Raw genomic sequence first — 21,855 nt, forward strand, 5'->3', positions numbered from 1 at the left:
TTAAAATATTTATGATTTTTGTGAGGTGCAAGTATCTTTAGGTCCTGTGACAAGTCATCACTGTCATGATAAGTCCGTTGATTAGTCTATCGAGGGTTTAGGCCATGAGACAAGTTCGATATCACAGGTGAAGTGATCTCTACAGATGGAATGTACGGTATCTCTTTCTTTATCTAGCGCTGATTAATTTCGAATAAAAGCCCAAGATGGTTGGCATAGCATATGACTCTTGATTTGCCAACCGTGATTGGCAACTCGATGACGATTTTCTAACGGAGCTGTGTGTACACGGAATTTTGAAAGAACCTTGCCTGAATTTGGGGTCCCAGAGTAATTAAGCAAGAAGAAATTCCCACACAATCAATTACTGCATTACGTACGTATTGTAAAGTCTACAATCAACTTATTTATTTCTAATCCTTCTTGGGCTACAATCACTGATGCACTACTATTAAGAGTCCATCGAATGTCCTGCACGTTGCACCCGTCCATCTTACACACGTTGGGGCATATTGACCAGCGGATATCGTCCAAGGTAGTGCAACGCAGCAGTGGTTGCCCAGCCATGACGTCATACCTGTCAAACCTCGAGTTGCTGCTCCCGACCCCACGAACGAGCCAGATCAATCGGAAAGATGTTGTGGGGCAGAGGCTGGACTGGGCTGGTGGTGGAACTCCGTTGGATGTAAATATACAGGTTCTTAGCGGAGTACTTCCGGTGGTCTCTTCCAGGTAGTTCCGGGAATCCAGGAGTGGTCCGCGCCCTACTGCAGGTGGCAGTTCCAGACATCCTCCACAATTGGTCCAGGGTCCGGGTCCGGAACGAGGTTCCGAGGACACCTCAATCGGGACCCCTCGAGGAGTGGTACCTGCCTGGCCTCCAACAGCCACCATGCAGCGAAACCGGAAGCGAGTGCGACACAAAAGCTGGCGACCACTGTGGGGGCTGTACCCCAGCAACACCGCCACCGCACCGAGGCAGCAACCACCACAGGGGTGGGAAACCTGCTCAGCGAACAGATGGTTGGCCAGGCGAAAAATGCGTGCACCAGATCGATGGGTTGCTGATTCCAGGACGACACATCGGTATGCCCGAGACCGGCAGCTCCACCGGCAGGGACGCCAGCGCCCTAAAAATAAAGTTGGGGTGTGCAGGGAGAGAGTTGATTAATGACATGGTGGGGGAGGGCCGAGTCCACCGTCACACTGGCAAAACCGTTACTGGTGGGGCCAGGGCCATCGCCCGCTACTGCCAGGGTATTCTCCGGGTGGTGCCAGCCTCTCCCGCTGGTGCACTCCTCCGTCCAGTCGCTTGGTGGTGGTGTGCACTCCCATCCCCCACCACCCCGAGCAGGCCCCACCAGCGCGCCGTTGCTCCGCACTAGCGCAATAACACGTAATCGAGCAATGCAACCGCCTTGCCGACATCTCACCTGTCACGCTCTCCGCACTATATAGTGGCGGGTGCAGCCAACACATTTTTGCCAGGAATTTGAACCCGACCAGTCACAGCTACCGTAAAGTTACAAAACAGAGGCCAGTAACCAGTGAAATTACTACCAGTAACCAGTGAAATTACTACCAGTAACCAGTGAAATTATAGCTAGCGGTAACCAGTGAAATTACAGCTACCAGTAACCAGTGAAATCACAGGAAAGTAAAAACTCACACTTGCCTAATTACGTGGACTATATCCTACACATCGTGGAATCTACGCCTCAATCTCCAACACAAGCTACTCTCACAAACGTGGGCCTCCAGCATCACAAGTGAATTCTCGAACTAAAAAGCTCCCAAGCGTGAATTCGACTTCATTCATAATTCTGGAATCTACAGGCAAATCTAGGTGAAATCTCGAAATCTCCGTGAAATTTCCCTGAAATCTGAATTCCCCTTGAATCTACCAATTTCACCTATCCCGCGAATTCCTAACCAACGCATCCCCCTCAATCATGCCTCGTCGTAACAGCAACGCACCACACATACCCGTGGTGGCCACCATCGACATCGGCACAACCTCCGCCAGAGCCATCATCTTCTCCCAGGAAGGCGAGGAGATCGCCAAGCACCAGATCGAATACTCCACCACCGCGTCGGAAACTCCAGCAGAGTCGCAAAACACCGACCAGTTCAGAAGAAGATCCTCTCTTTTGAGGCACAACGAGCCCATCTTCACTGCTGAAGGTATCGCCATTTCCATAACCGATGACGTGGAGATCGAAAACAACTCGGCTTCGGCTGGACCCACTCTTCGCTTTCCCCAGCCTGGCTGGGTCGAGTGTATGCCTGTGCACATTTTGGCCAACGCCGTGCAGTGTTTGACGGCGTGCTTGATCACCTTGCGCAAGATCAACCAGAATCCAGCTCTTTCTCTCAAGTACAAGGTCAAGGCCATTGGGATCGCCAACATGCGTGAAACCACCATCGTGTGGCTGCGTAAGACAGGCAAGCCGTTGTCCAACGGTATCACCTGGACGGATACCAGAACGTCTGAGATCGTCCAGCACTTGGAGAAGATGATCGACGACGACCGCAAGGAGGAGTTAAAGCAAAAAACCGGTTTGCCGTTGTCAACCTATTTTCTGGCAGCCAAATTGCGGTGGCTTTTGGACAACGACGACGTGATCCGTGAAGAGTACGAGAAGGGCGACGGCAACTTGATGTTTGGAACCGTGGACACCTGGTTGATCTACCACTTGACCAAGGAGAAGACGTTCGTATCGGACGTGACCAACGCATCACGTACCTACTTCATGGACCTCGAAACCCGCGACTACGACGACGACTTGTTGGACTTCTGGGGAATCGATCCAACCAGGATCCGCTTGCCCAAGATCGTGTCGCTGTCGGAGTTCTACGGCTCATTTGCCGCCCCCAACTTGTCTCAGTTGGGATTCCACAACCGTATCACCCAGGAGGCCTACGACATCTTGAAAGCCATCACAGGTGTGCCTATCTGCGGCTGCTTGGGTGACCAGTCGGCCTCGCTCGTGGGCCAGTTGGCTGTCAAGCCAGGTCTGGCCAAGTGCACGTACGGAACAGGCTGCTTTCTCTTATACAACACAGGCACCCGTAAGTTGATTTCGGAGCATGGCACACTTACCACGCTAGGCTACTGGTTTCCCACTCTCGAAGGCGAGGATGGACTTCCCCACTATGCGTTGGAAGGTTCAATTGCCGTGGCAGGTTCCATCATCCAGTGGTTGAGAGACAACTTGAAGTTGATCGAAAACGCAAAGGATATCGGGCCATTGGCGTCTCAGGTGCCCAACTCGGGAGGTGTGGTTTTCATCCCAGCGTTTTCGGGGTTGTATGCCCCTTACTGGGACGGTGGTGCCAGAGGAACCATTTTTGGAATGACTCAATACACCTCGTCTAGTCACATCGCCAGAGCAGCGTTGGAGGGGGTCTGTTTCCAGGTCAGAGCGATCTTGCGGGCCATGGCCAACGATGCAGGCGCATCAGAGGACTTCTTGGAGGAGGCATTAACCAACCAGAACGAAAAGAAGCCGTTGCTGGCATTGGCAGTGGACGGAGGTATGTCCAAGGCCGACGAGGTGTTGCAGATACAGGCCGACATTTTGGGGCCCTGCGTGACCGTGCAGAGGGCAGTAATTTCCGAGTGTACTGCGTTGGGTGCAGCCATTGCTGCTGGGTTGTCATTCAAGGACCCCCAGGACAGAGTGTGGAAGGACTTCGACGACGTGATCGCCAAGGTCCACGACACCAAGGCCGAGGACAGAAACTCGTTTGTGGCTCAGTTGGCCGACAAGGACAGAAGAGCACGCTGGAAGAGGTGGGAAAATGCCGTGGATAGAGCCAAGGGCTGGTTGGACGAGGAGTAATAGAAGCGGTATACAAGGTTAATAGACATGTCAGAACGGCCAGTATGTACAGAACTAGTAAAGCTAGCAATCTATTCTAATGAAAATTATTCAAATTAATACGAATTCAATATAATTTAGAACTCGTGAAGCAATCCTAATCTAGTAGCATGACTTTTATTAAAAAAGTAATACTTTTCGGAAATTCAAATTGGCTCTAACCTATTCTTATGAATTGATTGAAGTATAAACTGGAAATTGAAGAGACTAGCTATTCAATTCTAATGAAATGCATTAAAATTAGAACAGCTCTGCTCCTCAAACTACCGTTTCCTCGGGCAAGGCTGGGTATTTCACCACTCCTGTGACCAAAGCTGGTACTGATGGCACTGATATTGTGAATATCGAAACTCCTGTCATTTCTAGTGCTACAGCATCTGGTGTCGTTAGAACTCTAGAAATTGGAAGTTCCTATTCATCTGGTAGTTTAACAAACAGCAGTTCAAGAAATACTACATGAAAATCAAGTACCATTCTGTCCATCATTTTACTTTCATATTATTTTCAACGAATTTTCCATTTTCTTCATCAATTTATTCACCTGGACCGTCCACACTATCTTCGGTTCCTTCTACGCCTAATATTTTCTTCGCCTAGTCCAGCAGGATTCCATGCCCGACCCTTGGGTCTAACACTCAGAAATCCACCAATGATTTGCGAGTCCGATAAAATCTAGTTTCGAAGGGATCTCAGAGTCTACTGAATACTCGACCGCATCTTTAGTCACAAGAGTGCCTCATGTTCCTCCTTCAGAGCAAAAGGCCAAAACCGACACTACTAAGGTCATAAGTGACAGTACCAATGGATTCAAAGGCCATTCTATGATTCGGTATCTAGTTACTGAATATGGGCATCGAGAACTCAATCTTCAAATTTCTTGATTGATTTGGTTGCTATGATAGCTTACGTATACTACGGTCTTTCAAATTAGTTTCGGTATTGTTAGATCAATTAATCAATTTTCTTGGGGGATAAGATACAATAAATTTTGCAACTCAAAAAATTGTTGCATGACATTACATCACGAAAAGGGTTATTGAACATCTTATGTATTAGTACTACTTAAGTTGCACTGAATATCGGTGAAACTTTTGTAGCCTCAATTGACAAGATACTAACCATCATATTATAAGGATGTCTCGCATACGTTGGTGAGGAACTTAAGATCCATTTACTAAACTAAACCTATTCAGGTTGGAGGGATTGAGATACTCGCCCTGTTGGATTAGGTGCTAGCTAGCTATCCGTCAACTTTATAGCTGATCCACAAAGTTGAGAGAATAGAGAGGTGAGACCATTATTCAACTTGACTCATATAGGACATTGGGCCTAAAATTCTCCCTTATAAGGTGACTTTTCCTTCGTACTCCAGGTTGAGCAAACCATTCAGGAAAACAAATCCTCCAGGAATAGTCCATGCCTGTTGATTAGGTTGTTTTGCGGCTCTAGCACAGGCATCACCGAGAACACCAATATTATCAAAAGTGTAAATACTAGCAGTGAAATTTCTTCCATCAGTCAGGTAATAAACGGGATAGTATCCGATATAGGTGTTGCGAGGAATACATGGCTTGCTCTTAGTTGGACGCCATGTGTACAATTCGCTAAAGGTGACACCTCCAGTAGTAAGTAAGGAATAATTTTTTGGAGTCCAATACTCACCGATAACAACTCTGTCACCGGTTTCATCATCAATCAAAGTACCTGTCCATCTGTTGCTACCATCAGTATCGTTATGAGCAGTTCGGGCTACTTCGGTTGTATAGTTCTTTCCGTACTCCCAAGGAAAGTCAACAGCACAAGAGACACCTGGGCCACCATCCGCACCACTACCACAGTTTGGGTGGTGAGAAAATGGTCCATGTCCAAAAACACTGAAGGTTAAATGGTTCGTGGTACCTTCGACACGGGGCTGGGGCCCAGAGTAACCAACATCGTTGGTACCTTCAAAGTAAAACTGAGTACCATAGTAGTAACCGTGCACCTTATCTCCAGGGATGTTCCACTTTTGCTGCTGTTTAATAACTTTACCAGTAATCAGCGAATCCCCAGTATACCAGATTCCAGGGGAAGAAGCGGAAGTGAGAGCAAGAGCAGTTGAAGCAGTAAGTAAGTTGGATAATTTCATTGTTAATGATTCAATTCAGCAATGGGATTATGGGGGTTTATATAGTTTTCATGAACGGTTGCACATCAATTCTGAGCAATCCATGGTAGTTGCGAATACTATACACAAAAACATCCCGAGGAACTTGCAAAAGATCGCTGCATGCGTCCGGTGATAATTTATGCAAGATGGTATCTAATAACCAGAAACTCTTTCAAGAGGAAACAAACTCTTTCAAGAGCGAACATAGATATCGATAAGATGATTTGTATGAATCCAATGGGTTGAGCATGAAGTGGAACTTAGCCCTGAATCAATTGCATTTCAACAAATCTTTGGAATAGTAAAGAGACCATTATTGTGTATTTGAGAACAGTTAATATTTTGTCGGATTTACCGATTTTAATGACCTGATGTACTTTACACGTTGCTGTACAAATCCGTATTTTTTATATGAAGGGGCCAAAACTTCGAGTACAAGTTCTCCAATTCATTATAGTCGAAGCGGACTCCAATTAAATCTACCCAAGCTTATAGGAAGCATTCCGATTTTTCTTGCAAATTGCAAATATGAATTTGAAGCTCTGATTAGAAGGTCATAGACTGAAATATAGACTAAGAGGTTGCCCTTTCATAAGAGAAGTAGCTTTCTAATCGAATACGAAAATATTGCGCATTTGACTCAACGTTGCATTTCCGCTTCCAATAGCATATCATTTGATAGTCTTAGTGGCAGAATTGCCAAGATTGTACAAGTGTTCTGTCTAAACCAACGAGAGACAAAAAATATGGTTATGTCCGTTGCTCCGCGATGTGACGTGCGCTTGCACTAGAGCATGCATTACTAAAAAAGTTTAAAAATAAGCTAAAACTGGTAAGTGAGTGAAGGAACAATTCGTATCCTTCTGTTCAAACAGCAGGAATAGCCAGGAAATCACACTGAATGGCCAGTTCATTGCCACTGGAATGGAAAATAAAAGCTCAACAAATTGATTCATGATAATGTTGCCACATTATAACTTTGGGTTTGCTTTTGATAGGAGCATTGTGTATTAGGCGCTTGTCTACTTTCCCCCGCTTTTTCTAGCAAATAGCTATGGAAGAATTTTGATCAAATTAATGTGAATTTAACCTAAGAAGAACAGAGCAATCTATACCAAAGTGAAGAAGCCACGAGTAAGGATGTGAGGATTTTGTAGAAATGCCCTTGAGCACTTCGAATTGTCAAGAGTGAATTGTTTAATTTTGCATTAAGAGGAAGCTAGAGGAATTTATGGGAAGTATAATCCTTTTTTTTCGTTTATATACCTAATTGACCATACCTTCCCGACTACATATTAATGAAGGCAGCATCTGTCCTTGGATGTTTGAATAGCTAGGTAATATTTTGGTTTAATTAAGAAGATTTTGTGTGTATATTTAGTTAGAATCTCTCAAAAAAATTGTCTTGACTCGAAATTATAAGAAAGCTTTATGTAACTTTTTACCCAATTCCAGTTTGAGATTTAGCAGGACTTCTAGAGAAATTATAATAGGATCAATCACCTTTCTGCGCAGAGGTTTGCAAAACGTTAGATTTCAGACTCTAATGCTAGCTTTAACAAAGCCTTGGAATATTAGATTAAGAATTATAAATGAAGAAAGGAACACAAGAAGTTGGTAGCAATGCACTTTCCACAATTTTGGAAGGTACGCATGAATTCAAAAACAAACGAACAACGTTAGACTATTTGACAAACTCGAAACTAAGATAAGATCCAACCAGAAACCAGGATAAAATTTGAAAAATATTTTGCTCTACTAGATATGAATCATTAGTTTGTTTTACCTTGAAAATTGGTCTCCAGTATGAACATTCATCTCCGGTGGTACAATCAATTCCAGTCCAAGCATTTGAAACGAACTGCAACTGTAATTCGAAATGAAAAGTACTGCTGATTCTATTTGGAATTCTGGTTGAGATAATTGATACAACTACTTGGTTCGGAATGTTTTGGCATTAAAAATTGAATATGAGATTAATTATATTTGAAGGTCCGATTATTATTAGCCAATAAAAACAGCACAATACTTCGATGTTCTAAAAAGAGTTATCTTATTGTCTAGACCACATTGTGCATTCTATTGTTTCGCAACAGAGCGAACTCGCTAATTTTTTAGATGTTCTAGAAATTTTATGCAATAAAGCGGTAGATCATGATAAAGGAGTTGCAATCGATCAATTTCATTATCCTAGACATGCCACTAAAGTTGCTACGAGGATTTGCCGGATATGATATTGGTGATTCGATTCAACAAATCGCTTTTCCTAATATTCAGTGCTACTTTGGTAAATATATATTGGGTTTCTTCTCTCAGTTCAACCATGCAATGAAACTTAAAACCGATCCAGTTGATCTGTCTAAAAGAATTGGGTAGAAATATCAAAGGAGGTGGATTAATTTCATGAGATATCCAATCAAATATCCGAAAGGCCTTTGATTTCTATAGAAGTATGCTGATATCTATGTTCCACCTTCCCCTCTGATATCTAAATGGTTTCTTGATAGCCTAAATCTACTCTATTATTGCCGTGGGTAATGGTTTATTATACATGAAAGAAATACATTTAACAGGTGACTTGGCCAACAATAACGGCCAGTAATTGCAGCTAGCACTTCCGGTTAGTTTCGAGTTATTTGTGCTGAATTATTGCCTACTTCCAATCATCCGTATTAGTTGGTTGAAAGCAGGTCGCTCAGGGAGGCCAGCACTTCTCCGTCGCTTTCGTAGTCATCGATATCTAAGTAGTTCTCATCGTCCTCATCATAGTTCTCCTCATCTTCGTCGTATACCAACTCGTGCAGTTCGTCGTCCAATGACAAGTTGTCGATATTGAACGAGGTATCAATTGCGGGCATCTTTGAACTATCAGTCTTTTTGGGAGACAAGGTGGTTATAACATCGCTGAAGAAGCGGCTGGTTTTATGGGTGAGCTCGTCGAAACGATCGTTCTGTACCAGGAACGGATGCGAGTCTCGCTTGCTGGTCAGGAACATGGTGGAAGCCTTTTTCTTGATGTTGGTGAAGTCGTCATTGTGGATCGTGAAAATGGAAGACGCTTTCTTGGTGATATTTTTGATGAGAAAGTCTTCATTCTGAACAGGCTCAAACATGCTGGAGGCACGGTTCTTGATGGTGTTGAAGAGCTCTGCTCCTGCTCGGGACTCTCGTCCTTCGCCTGACAATCCCTGCAACTGGCTGGTGGTCTCGAGATGGGCCTGTTTGTAGATGTCGAGTCTGTTGGACACTTCGAGTGCTCTGAACTTCTCGTCCCGCTTAGCAGACTCGAGCTGTGCTGCTATCTCGTCGAGCTCAAAACGGAGCCTCTGGATGTGGTTTTCGTGTTCTTTGATCTGGTTTTGCTTGCGGGTGTACTGGTCGAGCAACTGGTGGGGAGTTACGGGAGGAGTGGACACGGTAAATGGGTCAGAAAGAGCAGTTTTAGCACCAGAAATCGATTTTTCAACAGTTCTGAAAGGAATTTCAGCTGTTCTAGCTGGTTTGGCCATTTCAACCACTCTGTTAGTTTCCTTTCCAACTGTTCTCGATTCCTGACTGGTTCTGCTAGAAACACCCTTGTCTGCTGCTCTGACTCCACGGACTCCACTGTCGTGGACTTTACTCTCATGACGGCTCATCTGAGCCTTCCTCAAGTACTCATCGGTTCTGGCCTTGACACTCCAGGGAGCACCATTCATCGAGTCGTTACGCAACGGCCTCAATGGCGAGGCACTGGACACTGGCCTTGTTGAGGGTACCTTCGTGGGCGATGGAGTCGTTGGCACCACGTTTTCTTTATCTAAAGAAGCCACTAGCATTGGAGAAGTGATGGAGATGGTGGAGTGATTGCAAAAAACGGCAAAAATTAGGCAGATGGCCTGAGGCTGGCTGGTGGGTGGTGGGTTGTGGGTGGTGACAGCGTAAGTAGCGTCTTCAGTGAGCAGGCCTGGGTGGAGTGGTTGATCTGGAGCTGCTGGGGTTGCAATCACCTTCCCGATCGGGCAAGGTAAATAGTGTCGCATCGCTACCGGATCGGGCAAATTGGGTGGCGGATGGAGTGCACTGTGCCGGACCGGAGTAGGCCCTTGCCGTGCCGAGTGGAGTACTGCGGTACGGATGTTTGCGGTGAAACGGGCGGCAAGAACCAGGGATTCCAGCGGCCCCCACCGAGCCTTCAGGCTCCAGCCTCTTCAGTACGGGCAGCCCACCAGGGTCTCCGGCCCTGCCGCGAGGTCGTGCGCGCACCGATATCAAATATCACGTGCGTGCCCCATCAACAACAATCGCCACGCTTGCTTTATAACCATCCGTTTTCTCCCCTTCCACTCCACACCAAAATGGTCTTCACCCTCGCCAGAATCAGATTGTTACTCTCGTCCTTCCTCGTGGTCTACGTGGCCTACTTGTTCTCCTACAAGTGCGTGCAATTGAAGGAATCCACCCTCGAGCATGGGGTCCAGTCCGTGCTCCACCCATTGACTCACACCCACAACCAGGCGTGCGACGCCTTGAACCAAGGATCCGAGTACTTGAAGCCGTACGTGGCCCAAGTCCAACAGTTGTTGGACACCCACGTCCACTCCCACCCATTGTTCAAACAATACAAGGTCGAGGCCAAGCTCGCGTGTGCCAAAGGCAAATACCAAACCTACTTGAGTCCGTACGTGCAACAAGTGTTCCAGTTGATCGAGATCATCGAGCTCCGTGTGTACGAGTACGTGGTTGCTGCGTACACCGAGGCCAAGAGACTCTACACGCAGTTGACCCAGTGAGTGCGTGAGCGTTTTCTGGCAATTCCAGGCTGTTCTTGTTCGTATTGTTTTATTCAGTGTATGTATACCAATAAATAAACTTTATCTATTATCGAGAATTCCAGGCGGTCGAAGGGGCTGGGCCATCTGCTGGTGTAAACCACCGTGCTTACTGATGCAAATACCCTCGGTGCCAAAGAATCATCCATGCATGGTGCCTGTGCATTGCGTCCTGTTCGGGCACTGTTTTGACAGAATAGGACGTTGCGCAACCCTTCCCAACAATAGACCTGCTTTCATAGTTGTCTCGTTCCAGCTTGCTAACGGATCCCAGAATGGCTCTATAGTTGCACTTAGAGGATAATAGCCAGAATCACGCGTTAGCGAAATGCCATTATCTCCGTGGGGGTTGTTTGAGTGTATAAGAAGTGGCCCAACGACCTGAATTGCTCCACCAGTTCCCATGTCCATCACTGTCACTGTCATCACCACCTACGCCCACCCGGGAATTCTAACGGTAGGAGGAGCCAAATCCTCGGCTTCCGTGCCTTCGAAAGAGGTGGCTGCTGCTGTTGCTTCTGTGTTCCCTCCAAATGCCAAAAATACCCCTCTCCCCCTCTCCTGCAAGAGCCATGCCGCTTCGACTGTCACCAGTGCCAAACAATCGGTTTCCCTGCAGAAGACTACTGTCTCGCAAGCTGTCTGTGTGGCTGTTCTCGTTACCCTTGGTTGCAGCGTTTCCCCGTGGGTGCTTCGGAGCCTCGAAAAGGGTCCGTTGATCTTCTTTTTGGCCTATGTTTACATCTGTGTTACCTGCTGGAAGGTAATGCAATCAGTATCCAAGATGACTCGGTATATGCCCATCACCGCATCCGTGGCGGTTTTTGAGTTCAAATTCCTTGCTCCATGTATTGCACTCTCTTTGAACACCTTTTACTGGCTTTCGTGGTCGCTTACCTTTGCTAGCGAGCTCTCTTTGATGGGCCTGGTGTTGAGTTCATGGCAGATATCCAGTTTTCGCAACCATCCCAGCCGTATAATTTTCGCAGCCTGGACTGCACTTACAATCTACAACCTCCTGCCCTCGAGAAGCCAAACCAGTATATCTGCTAGAGTGACAAAGTTAGGCCTTCTCTGCTTGGTGGTAATGAGCATGTTCGTGGTAAATGATGAACTTCCGGGATTCCAGTCCTCGTCGTCGCTCATCAATATCTCGCTGGCCATTAAGCCCATCTGCTCATTGGCTCTAGTATGGGTCAGCATTGCTACTATCGAGTCTCTCCTGGAGCTTTCAGGCATGAGAGCCTTCATCAGCACCAAATATTCTTCCAATGTTGCCAGGATGGGATTGCTTTTGGGATACTATTTTTTGGCAGTGCTCGCAATGGGCACGATTGCTGGAATGGCAAACCCCCTCATATCCACAGGTTTCGATGGTCACAAAATGTCTCCGTTTGCTTTTGCGCTTATGAGCCTTTTCGCCAATACGGGGTGTTACTTGAAGGGTCCTTTCAGCGTAATTATTCTCACCTCGCTTTTGTACGCAGCAAACTTCAAAATATTGTATGGCTCCAAATGCCTAATCGCATTGAGCGAGACAGGATTTCTCCCTAAAATAGTGGGCTTCAGATCCAAAGAAGGAGTTGCCCCTATTGCAATCGTCGCTGCCTCTATGTCAGGGTTATTATCCTTCTTTCTGAATAACCAATGGGTCGCTCTTGCTCACATCATTTTGAGCAGGTTGTGCTTTTTGTGCAGCGTATTCTTGTGGATCTTCATCGTGGCTAGTTACATTCACTTAAGCAAGGTTTACCTGCTCAAGACATTAACCAATGAGTTAGTTTCCATGAAGGAGAGGTTTCCTACGCAGCTTTTCGTGCTTAATTGCTTTACGGTATTGAGTGTGGTGCAAGTTATTGTGCTCAGTGGGAGCAATGCTTGGTACGGTACCTGGTTCTCCCTGAATTCTTGCTACATTTCAGTGATTGTTTTTCCGCTTGTTGTTACTGGCTTGAAGCTTCACTGGAACGAGGCATTGTTCGCACAAATGACTGACTTCAACACGTTTGAGGGCCTGAAACCATTGGCTTTGAGATAGAAACGCTAACAACTAAATGAATTCCCACTGTACAGGGGGAAATTATTGGTCAATGTTGATACAGCAGTAGAAATGCCCCTCGCTACTTGTCGATATCACTCAAGGCCTGATTGCTGATCACTATTTTGAAATGGCTGCGAAAATGTCGCAAAATCAGCAGAAGAAAGGAATTATCCACAAGTCATCACCGCCCTAAAGTTCATGTAACCGTGCATCAAGTAGCTCTGGTAGCCTTGATAGCACCCAAATACCAGTGAATCATTTGTAATCCAATTATTTATTCAATTCGAAGATTGTAGTTCCAAAAGTACATCAACTATGGGAGTGTAAAACAATTATTGGGCGTTGTATCCAAAATTAGAGGCTTAAATGGCTCACCTTTGTTAAAACTTACGAATCTGAGCTCTACAGCCTCTTCTGGAGTTGAACCCTCCCGTTTCAGCCGTGGCTGCACGGAGTCATTGTTCCGTCCATCAGCCCCCAAAGCCCATTTTTGAACCTCCTAAGAGCCTTCCATCCGAGCATCATCCAGAGCATCCCCGTTACATATGTTTTCAAGCCCGGAGGCGCGAACCTTCCCGAACCCCCCAACCACCAGCTTTTCCCACCATCTTCATTGAAACCAGTTTTGTGTGCGCACGCCCCCTTCAGATCAAATATTATCATCCACCACCACTCATTACCAGCACAGGCAATGTTCGGAGCAAGCTACTGGCTCCTGTTGACCGCGCTTGTCGCGTACTTCGTCTACACCCTTACCTCAGTGTGTCCCATAAATGACCCATCACCGCTTTCCATCGATACGCTTTTCCACAAATCTCCAGTCACATACCACACTTGTGTGCTCAGCCATGAGTACTTGAAGCCGGTGTATCTCGCGGAAGTGCTTCCAAGGTACCAACATAATGTCGAACCAGTGTTGAAGGACATCGACAGCAAGCTTCACTTGACATTTGTGGCTCAATCGCTCCGTCAGATGGTCGATTCTGTGGCCAGGAACCACAGAGTGGCTGCTTTCGTGGAAAACAGAATAGCCAACGCCCAGTACGTCATTGACGGCTCAAGTGCATGGCTTGAGCCCAGATCAACACGCTTGAGAGCCGTTGCCCGGGGCAAATTGGCCTATTACTGGGCCTTGGCCAAGGTGTACTTGCACCAGACAGTTGAAACCATACAGGTGTACTACTACGATCTCAGTGGCAAGGTTGCCGTGGCAGTACAGCCCTACTCCGAGAAGGTATTGGATTCCGAGTGGGTGGCTTCAGCCGTTTTCTGGTTCAATCGCCTGGTAGAAGCGTTCTGGGCAAAAGCCAACTCTCACTACCTCCAGGAAAAGAGAGACTTCATCAAGTCTGAGTTCAAAAACTTGGTGAAATTCGACGAATTCGGGCTCAGCAAATCCCAGCCTGTGGACGACATCGCGTCGTTGTTGGTCGAAGAACCAACTGCCTCCAGTGAGGATGAGATCGAAAGAGTCACGATTGTACTCACCTCCACTTTAACTGCCACCGCTACCCCCACCGAGGTTGGTATCAGTGTGGAGGACTACCAGGACTACGATGTGATCAAGTTGAACCAAGAATTGGAGCTCTGGGATGGCAAGGTTGCCAGAACGTTGGAAATGGCCGCCAACAACTTGGAAGTGGAAATGAAGCCTGTTATTGATCAAGCAATTCTTTCCATTAAGGATGACATCAGCTCCAAGATGCAGCAGTTGCAAGTAGAGAACTACAAACAGTACCAGCAGCTCAACAAAATGATCAAGGAAATCAGCAAGGATTACGAGAGAATTGAGCAAACCAATGACACCACTATTGAAAGCGTAACTAGGCAAGAAGTCAGAGATGTGATTGCAAAATCGTACCAATTGCCAGAGGAATTGGCTCTGACTATCCAAAACGAATACCTTATTAAAGCCCATGAGTATGTGACAAACAACTATTTTAGGGTGATACAAGACACCATTGATATCTTGGAGACATTTGCTGAAAACACCATCCAAGACTTCTCGAAGCTGTTGACGACGTTATTGGCCGAATTGAACTTTGAAAACGAGGAGATTGACTGGCAAGCATGGAAACAGTTCCACAGGGTGAAGGAGCAGTTGTTCGATTTCCGCGACAGCATTATGGATACAGCCAATGAGTATAAGTTGAACAAGTCCAACAATAAGGAATTGCAGACTATCGGATTACAAGTATGGAATGAGTACTTGAAAAACGTTGAGTTCCATATCAACTTTTTGCTCAGAGACAATGATGACTATTTGAAGTTGGCCAGGGCCAAAGCGAATGTCGCTTTCCAATTGAGAGAAGGTTTGGTAAGGGGACTTGAAGCGAAGAAGGTCGAAGAAGAACCCCAAGCACAGGCAGATCCAATTGAGTCCCAACCGGAGACTTCAGTAGAAGAGCCCATTGAGACCCAACCAGAGCACCAACCAGAGTCAATTGAGAATCAACCGGATGTTTCAGTTGAGGATTCTACCGATGCCCAACCAGAGACTCCATCAGTTGAAGAGGCTATTGATTCCGAACGAGATGTTTTAGTTGAAGACTTCCTCGATGACCAACCAGATTCGATTGAGACCCAACCAGATGTTTCAGCGGAAGACTCCGTCGTTCCCCAACCAGAAGAGCAGCCAGACCACCCACACGCTCAGGAGAAAGATACAATTTCGGAATCCGCAATTAAAGATTCGCAGCCGGTATCGCATCCCCAGTCGCCTGAATCGCAGGAAACTCCGGATCATGCAAGCACGGCTGAAAGCGTGGAGGCTAGTGACGAGGAAAATTCCGAATCTCGGGAAAACATTGTTCTTGAGGCTGTGGAGACCGTGATCAACGCCCCCACCGAAGACGACTACGAGTCCGTTCCGTTTGAGGCAGTTTCAGAAGACGATCATGAGCTTGTTGAGGAAACAATCCCGGCGGACGTGGAGGAAAGTGGAGACGAGGATGAGTACGAAGTAGAGGAAGTTATTGTCGAAGAGGAAGAGGAAGAGGAGGAAGAAGAAGACAAAGAAGACGATGAGGATCTCGCCAGCGAGGCGGAGACATTCTAGCGACGCTCGCTCTGTACCCAGCCCCACAGTGTATACTAATATCGATGTAACAATAACGTGGTGACCAGGGGCCACACAATACAATAAGCCACGAAACTCCGTAAACGTCGATCGTGTGGACCTGCCGATTCCGTAAATGTCATTCCGTAAATGTCAAGTCGTAAATCTTCGACTGCAAATCGTCTATGTGCGTTGGCGTGGCCGGAAAATCTAGGTCAGAAAGTCATCCCGATATTATTTGTGCAGTGTTGACTGTCGATTGACAGTTAGGATGGGCGTTTTTGTTGGTGACACTTAGGGGTCATCCTGATCCCGCAGGGCTGGGGCGGGTTAATAGTCTAATTAGATTTTACGGAGTGTCAGAATTATTAGATAATATCAGATAGGGGAGGATAGTTTAATTTCGGTAATTTGGCAACATCTGAATAGTCAGGATACAATAGTCAGTTTCAAGATAATATCAGGCGGCCCTGTAGTTATTATTAGAATGTTTCCGTAAATGATAATAACAGGCCGCTATTTTCAGGATGGCTCCGTAAAATGAGCATTCCGTAAATTGATAATATCGCAGCTGCCCCGTAGTATTTTCGAAACGAATTCATCAACGAAGGCCAGTAATATCGGCTGTTGTAAAGCGAGAATATCAGTAGCAGGCGATATTACTTAGATTATAACCACCTGGCCCCGTCGTTCGTTTACCGGAATATTTAATATCACCAACCCCAGACTAATTAGATAATATCTACTAATATCCCAGGCTGTTACCGTAGATGGAATCACTACTACCCCATATTAATTAGATAATATCTCTACTGCAATATTTTCAATACGCCAGCCTGCTAGTCGATGCAATTAATCCTGGACAACTATTGCATGCGGTCAAACCAATGACTTATTTTCATCTAGTTAATCCTGTCGTATTTTCAGACCTCCACTTCATTCTCTGCCATTCTGTAATCGTCATATTTTCTCCACCATCCAATGTCACCTGCCACAGTCAATCGTCCCCTCTACCAAAGTCCGTGGCGATCTTTTGCGGCTCCCCACTCCTGTGCTCGCTCGCTGGTGTTATCAGCTCGGCACTGGATGCGATAAGCTAATTAACATCTGATAAGACTGGCGTGGTGCGACAACGCCAGCCGTCGGTGCGATGGGCCGACGGGACGGTACTGGGGCGAAATTGGCCCGGCGGGACGGACGACGTAAACCAGTGCCGATCTCTGCCAGGTCCAGCGGGTTGGACCAGGATAGAGGCCATAATGGGACGATCGTGTGAATAGTCACCGAGTCAATCAATTAGCACCAATATTGTGGGTTACAACCAGGCGAGCGTGATTGGCCGATAGAGGCCCGGCGAAAAGGTACAGGACTAACGGAAGCGGCTATTGCGACATGCCTAATGGGGCAGTTGGCGGTGGCAATGCGAGGTGCGCAGGCGGCTGAAAACGACCAGGATTGTCGTGACAGCGGAGGTGAAGGTGTACGGGTAGGAGGGTGAAGGCTTACGGGTAGCAAGGTGGTGGGGGTTGGGCCGGATTGGCTGGCAGGGAGGTGTGAAGTGTGCTGTCGAAGATTGGCAGCAGTTTAGAGGGTGGAGGTTGGCTTTGGCCGCCCGAGGATTACTCATTAATCCAGCCGCCCGTCCTAACCGGACGGTGCATCTGAGATTTGGCGGCCGGTGCAGTTGCAGCTGGACACCTCCTGAAACACCCGAGTGGAGGGCGCCCAGACCCGAGGGTGGGCCTCCTGCACAGGAACCGGGGCCGTGATTGGCCCTGATAACAACTCACCCCCTTGCTATCAGGATGCGGGTTTTCTTTTTCCCTCCCGAAAAAGAAACCTCCGGTTAGAAGCTACTTTTGCGGTCTGTGATCACCGCAAGAAACCTGTCCTACTCCGCTATCAACTTATCGCCAGACTATATATATCGACCCTTCCCAGATCCATCCTACTTTTCTTCAACTCATCAAGTTCTTTGCATTGTCAACTTGCTTCTGCATATCTTATAGACCATGGTTTCCATTACCGAACAAACTGCTATATTAGCCAAATACTTGGACCTCAACCAAAACGGAAAGGTCTTAGCTGAATACGTCTGGATTGACGCTGAGGGTAACACCAGATCAAAGTGTAAGACTTTGAACAAGAAGCCCTCCACTGTCGACGACTTGCCAGAATGGAACTTTGACGGTTCTTCCACTGGCCAAGCTCCTGGCCACGATTCTGATGTCTACTTGAGACCAGTCGCCTTCTACAACGACCCTTTCAGAAAGGGTGACAACATCATCGTTTTGACCGAATGTTGGAACAACGACGGTACCCCAAACAAGTTCAACCACAGACACGAGTGTGCCAAGTTGATGAAGGCACACGCCGACGAAGAGGTGTGGTTCGGATTGGAACAAGAATACACCTTGTTTGACCAATACGACCAGCCCTACGCCTGGCCAAAGGGTGGTTTCCCAGCCCCACAAGGCCCATACTACTGTGGTGTCGGAACTGGTAAGGTCTACGCCAGAGACGTGATCGAAGCCCACTACAGAGCCTGTCTCCACGCTGGTGTGGAAATCTCCGGTATCAACGCTGAAGTGATGCCTTCCCAATGGGAGTTCCAAGTCGGTCCTTGCGAGGGTATCAACATGGGTGACGAGTTGTGGATCGCCCGTTACTTGTTACAAAGAGTCGCTGAAGAATTCGGTGTCAAGATCTCCTTCCACCCTAAGCCATTGAAGGGCGACTGGAACGGTGCTGGCTGCCACACCAACGTGTCCACCAAGTCTATGAGAGCCCCAGGTGGTATGAAGGACATCGAGTCTGCTCTTTCCAAGTTGGCCAAGAGACACAAGGAGCACTTGTTATTGTACGGTGCCGACAACGACATGAGATTGACTGGACGTCACGAAACCGCCAGCATGGAGGCTTTCTCCTCCGGTGTTGCTAACAGAGGTGCCTCTGTCAGAATCCCAAGATCCGTGGCCAAGGAAGGATTCGGCTACTTCGAAGACAGAAGACCTGCCTCCAACATCGACCCATACTTGGTCACCGGTATCATGGTTGAGACCATCTGTGGCTCCATCCCAGACGCTGACATGTTCAAGGAATACGCCAGAGAAACCTCTGACTAGACTCCTTGATAGATACTTTTGTAACGTGTATACACCCTTCTAATTCTCCCATCTCGTTTTTAGTTTGATTTGCTTGTGGCTTAATCCAAAAGTTTGTGCTTTAATGTATATTCTTCACCTAGTGTGAACTGAAACCTTTGAGTAGATCGTGGTGATTCCGGGGTAGCTTCCAGATTGGGAAATTAGTCACATCTACATGTCCAGAAATCACTCTCCTGAGACTATGTCATAAATCACTCAAATAGACAATGTTCAGAAATCACTCAAACGGATATACCGCAAACCCCTCGTTCCAGAACTCCCTCAGCAAACTACACCACCCTCTTGTTCCTCGGCCTTGGCCTTAGCAAGGCAAGCCATCCCGTCATCAAGTGTACGAGCCCGTCCATACCGCGCTTAGCGATTTTGTCTTGTCATTTCTGGAAATCCGGTTGCGAGAGGTAGCTGCGCCCGCGCCCAGCGCGCGCCCAGGGCGCACCCAACGCTCCTTTGGCGGCTCGCAACGCCTGACCCATCCTTCTTTGCGCCCGTCACGTGTGATGCTTCGGGACATCTCGCTTGTGATTTCTCCCGTGTCACCAGTCCCCGAACGGCTGGCAAAAACCTTTCGGCACCGGCCAAATTCTCGCCGCTGGACTCCCGCTCGGCTTGCCCATTCCGAACTTTGTTAACATCCAAATTTGCTAACTCCAGCTTCCTCTAGGCCATACATAGATGCGAAAATTTTTCTCTTCGGACCTCTGGATGTATTGTCACGCCAGCTTCTTATTCTATTTCGGGTGGTCGGATTCAGCCTGGTAAAGGTGCTTGCACGTGAAGTAAAATTTTGCATCCTACGCTTTCCAGCAACATCCTGCTTGAGAGGTGTTGAGTTCTTTTTTTGGACGGGTCATTTTTTATGCTTCGGGAAATGGGATATCTGGATCACCGGGCGCAGAATGCATGCCCTGTGAACCATTTCCCGACTGACGCACATTGTCTGCTATTTTTGCACCCAATGTGAGCTTGCCAAAATTGGCTGAGGATACAGTAAGCGAGCATCTCCGAGCTCTCAATGAGGACTTCAGTAACGAAAATGTCGTCTTGACCCGGGAAAGCCCAGTTCCGAAGGCAACATTTGTCGAATCAGGCACACTAGTGCCTAGTCATGCTCAACAGCTGATAGGGTTCGTATTTTAGTCGTTTCGTCATGTATCCTAGATTCACACTGATGGATAATTTTTCGAGTGAAATTTCCAGCGAGTCAGCTAGCAATATGAAGGGACTATTTGCTAGTTCCTGGAAGGTGTAAATATGCTTTACTCTGAAGTGGATATAGCAATAAGAACGGTGAATACGGAGGTTGTTTTAATTATCAAAAGCTGGGGATGAGACTCATGCTTATTGTTGAGTGTATCGTTTTTTTTAACAGCTTTGATGTATTAGTACGCTTCTTCGGAAAGTTGAGGTTTGTTGGCCTTAAGACCTTCAATGTAGGTGAAAACTTGGCCAATAATTTTTGTAAATTATCTCTAGTTATAGACGCATCATCAGCATTGTTATCTTCGCCCTTAGAATTAGGGTAACGAAAATCGTATCTTAATTCAAATGATAAAGGATACTCTGTATAGTAGCTTCTTGCTTAAGTTTCTCGAACTTACCCAGACTGGTCCAGCAAAGCGAATAATACTGCTTGTAAGAGGTTCCATTTACAAATGGCACAGAAGTCTTTGAAGGTTGTAGTTTCTAAGGAGTACACGCTTTACAACATCAACGCCAGTCGTTTTATAATCTGATAAAGTGTTTGTTTATGATGTGAACAGTTCAAGTAATCTTATTCTCGAGGAGATCTCAAAGTACTCCACCTAAGTTTGAGATCTGCAATAGAGCATTTAATGCATATTCACTTGAAGATAAGTGGATGTATGTATCACCTCTGTTGCAGCAGTTTCATCTCAACAAACCACAACCATACAATCTAGTGAGTTACCTATCATGAACAGTTCAATGCCTTTATAACAATATGGCTCAAAGTACACTTGTCAACGTATATTTCTAAAATCACATTCCTGTTTTCCAACAGTCGCTAAACATTCTACTACGTCATTCCCATTACTGGTAATCGCTGGTTTCCAGATTTGAGTAGCTAGCTATAGTCATCAGGCATACGTAACATCTTTGCCTTGACAAAGCACAAAGTAATCATTTCTATTTCGGTAAATGGGTGGAGACCCTCTACAGTCCTGAAATTCATGAGAGAACTGGTATAATCAATTCTCTCTCGTTGGAGTTAAAAATTGAAAAGTAGCTAGATTAGTTAGAGATTCACAACTGCTGGATAATATCCACTATGTTGGTCTAGTTAAATGAGCACGTAAATGGCGCTACCATGAATCTAAAGGAACCGATCCCGTGGGAAACCCCCTCTCCTGAGCTTCCAGTTTCCACTATATTCCTAGGTCTTCTGGAAATAACAATTGTGACTAACTATATCAGCTTAAAAAATTGGTGCGGGAAGTGTCCTTCTCTGCAAATGGGAACTTTAACACTGTAGTTTATAGTGCTTTATGCTAATGGGAAGTATATTATACTCTACTAACTATTTACCTATTGCAATAGTGCACTGGCTAGATACTGAAGTTCTCCTTAGAGCCACCAAGTATGGATATTTTTGTGCAGAAGGAAATTCTGTTTTCTAATTTTTTTTTTTTTTTGCTAATGGGAAGTATATTATAATCTACTGACTATATACCTATTGCAATGGATAACACACCATTATGGTCAAACCGTTATAATTCAATTAATTTT

The 21,855-nt window shown here is 46.3% G+C and overlaps 7 protein-coding genes across 7 annotated transcripts; 5 read left to right on the forward strand and 2 right to left on the reverse strand.

The window, feature by feature from the left end:
* Positions 1-1,952: 1,952 nt before the first annotated feature.
* GUT1 (glycerol kinase) lies at positions 1,953-3,845 on the forward strand (the record flags this gene model as incomplete). The annotated part of the gene is made up of 1 exon (XM_020206680.1): positions 1,953-3,845. The coding sequence occupies one exon, from the start codon at positions 1,953-1,955 to the stop codon at positions 3,843-3,845; it is 1,893 nt and encodes a 630-aa protein (XP_020065144.1).
* A 1,174-nt stretch (positions 3,846-5,019) lies between these two features.
* On the reverse strand, positions 5,020-6,339 carry CANTADRAFT_25777 (uncharacterized protein). Its single transcript, XM_020207532.1, has one exon. The coding sequence runs from the start codon at positions 6,010-6,012 to the stop codon at positions 5,227-5,229; it is 786 nt and encodes a 261-aa protein (XP_020065145.1). The 5' UTR covers positions 6,013-6,339; the 3' UTR covers positions 5,020-5,226.
* A 2,366-nt stretch (positions 6,340-8,705) lies between these two features.
* CANTADRAFT_5699 (uncharacterized protein) lies at positions 8,706-9,851 on the reverse strand (the record flags this gene model as incomplete). Its single annotated transcript, XM_020210645.1, has 1 exon — positions 8,706-9,851. The coding sequence occupies one exon, from the start codon at positions 9,849-9,851 to the stop codon at positions 8,706-8,708; it is 1,146 nt and encodes a 381-aa protein (XP_020065146.1).
* Positions 9,852-10,370: 519 nt separating this feature from the next.
* Positions 10,371-10,805, forward strand: CANTADRAFT_5700 (uncharacterized protein; the record flags this gene model as incomplete). Its single annotated transcript, XM_020210647.1, has 1 exon — positions 10,371-10,805. The coding sequence occupies one exon, from the start codon at positions 10,371-10,373 to the stop codon at positions 10,803-10,805; it is 435 nt and encodes a 144-aa protein (XP_020065147.1).
* Positions 10,806-11,532: 727 nt separating this feature from the next.
* LYP1 (Lyp1p) lies at positions 11,533-12,876 on the forward strand (the record flags this gene model as incomplete). Its single annotated transcript, XM_020208504.1, has 1 exon — positions 11,533-12,876. A coding segment is annotated over one exon (1,344 nt), but the record flags the coding sequence as incomplete, so codon positions are not given.
* Positions 12,877-13,576: 700 nt separating this feature from the next.
* Positions 13,577-15,943, forward strand: CANTADRAFT_21291 (uncharacterized protein; the record flags this gene model as incomplete). Its single annotated transcript, XM_020206681.1, has 1 exon — positions 13,577-15,943. One exon carries the CDS (start codon positions 13,577-13,579, stop codon positions 15,941-15,943), a length of 2,367 nt encoding a protein of 788 aa, XP_020065149.1.
* A 2,012-nt stretch (positions 15,944-17,955) lies between these two features.
* On the forward strand, positions 17,956-19,068 carry GLN1 (glutamate--ammonia ligase; the record flags this gene model as incomplete). The annotated part of the gene is made up of 1 exon (XM_020209649.1): positions 17,956-19,068. One exon carries the CDS (start codon positions 17,956-17,958, stop codon positions 19,066-19,068), a length of 1,113 nt encoding a protein of 370 aa, XP_020065150.1.
* Between the last annotated feature and the right edge of the window lie 2,787 nt (positions 19,069-21,855).

Source organism: Suhomyces tanzawaensis (assembly GCF_001661415.1).
Source record: "Suhomyces tanzawaensis NRRL Y-17324 unplaced genomic scaffold CANTAscaffold_3, whole genome shotgun sequence".
Lineage (NCBI taxonomy): Eukaryota > Fungi > Ascomycota > Pichiomycetes > Serinales > Debaryomycetaceae > Suhomyces > Suhomyces tanzawaensis.